Source organism: Salvia hispanica, chromosome 6, assembly GCF_023119035.1.
Source record: "Salvia hispanica cultivar TCC Black 2014 chromosome 6, UniMelb_Shisp_WGS_1.0, whole genome shotgun sequence".
In the NCBI taxonomy this organism is placed as follows: Eukaryota; Viridiplantae; Streptophyta; class Magnoliopsida; order Lamiales; family Lamiaceae; genus Salvia; species Salvia hispanica.
This window is the reverse complement of record NC_062970.1, coordinates 28,248,836-28,251,958: the sequence shown is the minus strand read 5'-3', so window position 1 is coordinate 28,251,958 and position 3,123 is coordinate 28,248,836. Positions and strand designations below refer to the sequence as shown.

The 3,123-nt window shown below is 41.1% G+C and overlaps 1 protein-coding gene across 1 annotated transcript; it reads left to right on the top strand.

Annotated features, from left to right (window-relative positions):
- Positions 1–1,958: 1,958 nt before the first annotated feature.
- Positions 1,959–2,560, top strand: LOC125195066. The gene is made up of 3 exons (XM_048093269.1): positions 1,959–1,993; positions 2,110–2,170; positions 2,282–2,560. Exons 1-3 carry the CDS (start codon positions 1,959–1,961, stop codon positions 2,558–2,560), a joined length of 375 nt encoding a protein of 124 aa, XP_047949226.1.
- The last annotated feature ends 563 nt before the right edge of the window (positions 2,561–3,123 follow it).

Here is a 3,123-nt window from a genome sequence, read left to right as displayed (position 1 = left end):
CATTTTTTTTTGTTGTTGGGCCTCTTGTTTTATTTTTATGTTTGGGCTAGTGATAAGTATTAATTTGGGCCTCCCTTTTTTTTATATTTTGTTGGGCCTCTTTAGTAATAGGTTGTGCCACCAATTAAATAAAATGTGGGCTAAGAATTTAATTAAACCATGGACTCTCCTACGTTATGGATTAAATAATAGTCCGCTAATTAAGTTCCATGAGGATAAGTCGTTTTTCTTCCGGAATTTAGTATGAGTGCTCAAATAATTAATTTTAAGAAAATACGATACGCTAACAATGAGTAGACCTCGAGCCTAATTTTTGGTACTTGAATAAATGGCATAGGAGGTAGCACCCTCTAGCTAAGCGAATAATTTTCCCAATTTAATTAAATCTACTGATTTAATTAATATTCAAGAATTCTAGAACTCTTCTAGAAAATTTAGAGGAAGAATAAAATGATCACGCACTTAGGATGCATTCATGTTTAAGCTTAATGGATATCTCAAAAATCTAATTAAGTATCTTTTATTTCCTAAAGGGACGTCTTCGAACGTCATCTAAGACCGAGTTAAGGAAATTCCGGAAGGAGCTTTAGCTTTTGAGGTGGGCATTCTTTTAAAACGTGTTTTTAGTATGAAAATGTGATTCTTTGCTCAAGTATGTTGTCATGCCATGTTTTGTTTTATGATTACCTATCTGCTTGGCTATGCCAAATCAAGTTAAATCGAATTCGGGTCCCAGTAGGGCCGCAAACCCTACTCGGACTAGTGTACACATAAGGGGATCGTGAGCTAACAAAAGGGGTTGGCCGGTCCAGTGACCGTCGTGGAATGTGGCCACATTCCCGGTTCACACAAGGTTCAGATATGGTATATCTATGTTACGTGATTGCGCAATCAAATCTTTACTAAAGGAAAAGTATTTTAGTGACTCGGGTCTTTTAAGTAAAACCCCGTGATCACTCAACTGTGGCATTGACAATTAAAGATAGAACTATTTTGGCAATGTGCCCACTGAGTATATCAAATACTCAGCCCTGCATGTTATTTTCAAATGTGCAGGTTGAACGTGGACGAGCAGGCGAAGGTGTTGGGACAAGCTTCTTTTTAATAAGTAGTTAGGTAGCCCAAAGTAGCATGTCTTCATACGTGCTATTTTGTCTTGGACTCTTCCGCTGCAAAACCTAGAATTATGTACTAGCAAGCTTTGAACCTAGTCTTGATACTCTGATCACGTTTTGATTATGTACCCATATGCCTTTGATACTTTTGGTTTGAGTGATTTCATCCTTTTTATGTTGTCCCTTGATGTTTGAGATTTGTTTAGTCACGAAATAGCTACGCTCACTAGCACTAGGGAGTTGTGGTCGTGACACAAATATTACTTTTGGGACGACCCTTACCTGTGGAAAATGTGCTCAGATCAAGTGATTAGACGCTGCATTCCCGAATGGAAACAAAAAGATGTGTTAATTCATTGCCACACTTTGGCATGTGGAGGTCACTTTGGACCGAGGAAGACAGCAAGGAAAGTTCTGGACAGCGGTTTTTATTGGCCGACGCTAAATAGGGATGCCTTTGAGTTCTGCCAATGTTGCGAGAGGTGCCAACAGACGGGGGGAATTTCAAGGAGGGACGAGATGCCTCAGGTCCCGGTGATCGTGTGTGAAATTTTTTATGTGTGGGGATGGACTTTATGGGACCGTTCCCATCATCTTGTGGGAACACGTATATATTGGTTGCAGTAGACTATGTGTCTAAGTGGATAGAAGCTAAGGCCACCACAACATGCGAATCGAAGGAGGTGGCAAAATTTTTGAAGGCCTATATTTTCAACAGATATGGAGTTCCCCGGGCCATCGTCTCAGATCAGGGAACTCATTTCTGTAATCGCACCATCGAGACTCTGATGAAGAAATATGGTGTTCACCATAGAGTGTCGACTCCGTACCACCCCCAGTCTAATGGCCAAGCGGAGATTTCTAATCGCGAGATCAAGGCAATATTGGAGAAAATAGTTAATCCGTCAAGGAAGGACTGGAGCAAGAGGCTTGGTGACGCATTGTGGGCCTACAGAACTGCTTTTAAAACGCCTATTGGAATGTCTCCTTACAGGCTTGTGTTTGGCAAGATGTGCCACTTACCTGTTGGTATTAAGCACAAGGCGTACTGGGCAGTGAAAGAGTTAACATGAAACCTGTAGCTTGCGAAGAAGAGAGGAAGTTACAACTACAAGAATTGGAGAAACTTCGACTGGAGTCATTTGAGTCTGCCATGTGGTACAAAGAAAGAACGAAGTTATGGCATGATAAGAATGCCTGGGAAATTGAAGGTGCTCCTTTTCCAGTCCCGGCTCAAGCTAATGCCTGGGAAATTGAAGTCTAAATGGGTCGGCCCATATACCATCGTCGGCATCCGCGCAAACGGAGAAGTGGAGATCCAGGGAAGTGCTTCTAACTCTGTCCCTTTTCTTGTCAACGGTCATAGAGTAAAAGTCTATAGGGATAATTCCGAGTTGTGTGTGGTCGACGAAGTTCCACTACACGCACTCCCTACTACCTCCTAGACGGACGATGAGGTATTCTCGATGAATTCCTGGGTCAGGTAGTAGGTTAACAATTTGAAAATACGAATTGAACCAGGGAATCTCGAGAATACTCTAAAGAAGTGTGTAAATAGTTTAATTTTTTTTCAAACTAAAGAAAATCCAAAAATATTTTCGAAGCACCAGACTCCGAAGGAAACCGATACTTTATACTCTAACCTTGACCTGGGAGTCTGGAACCTTCAATTTTTTTTGTAAGTATAGGGTCGTGATCAGGGGAATCAGCTAGAGAAGAATATGAAGGAAGAAGTCAAGGAAAGCTTGGAGGAAAAGGTCAAGGAGGGACGGAGATAATTTGAATTTCAAAATCTGCCGATATTTATGGGAGTTGTACGGTTGCTTACATCATGCCTGCAACCGCACCATCCTTTCATCAGAAAAGCAACCGTCGCTTCTCTCTCTCCAATAATCCCAAAATCGACGAAAGAAAAAAACTGATTTACTCTCCCTTCTCTCTACTTTCGTTCTCTCTCTAAAATACAAACCCTAACCAAAATTCGACCTAGTTTTTGTCTAATTTCAGA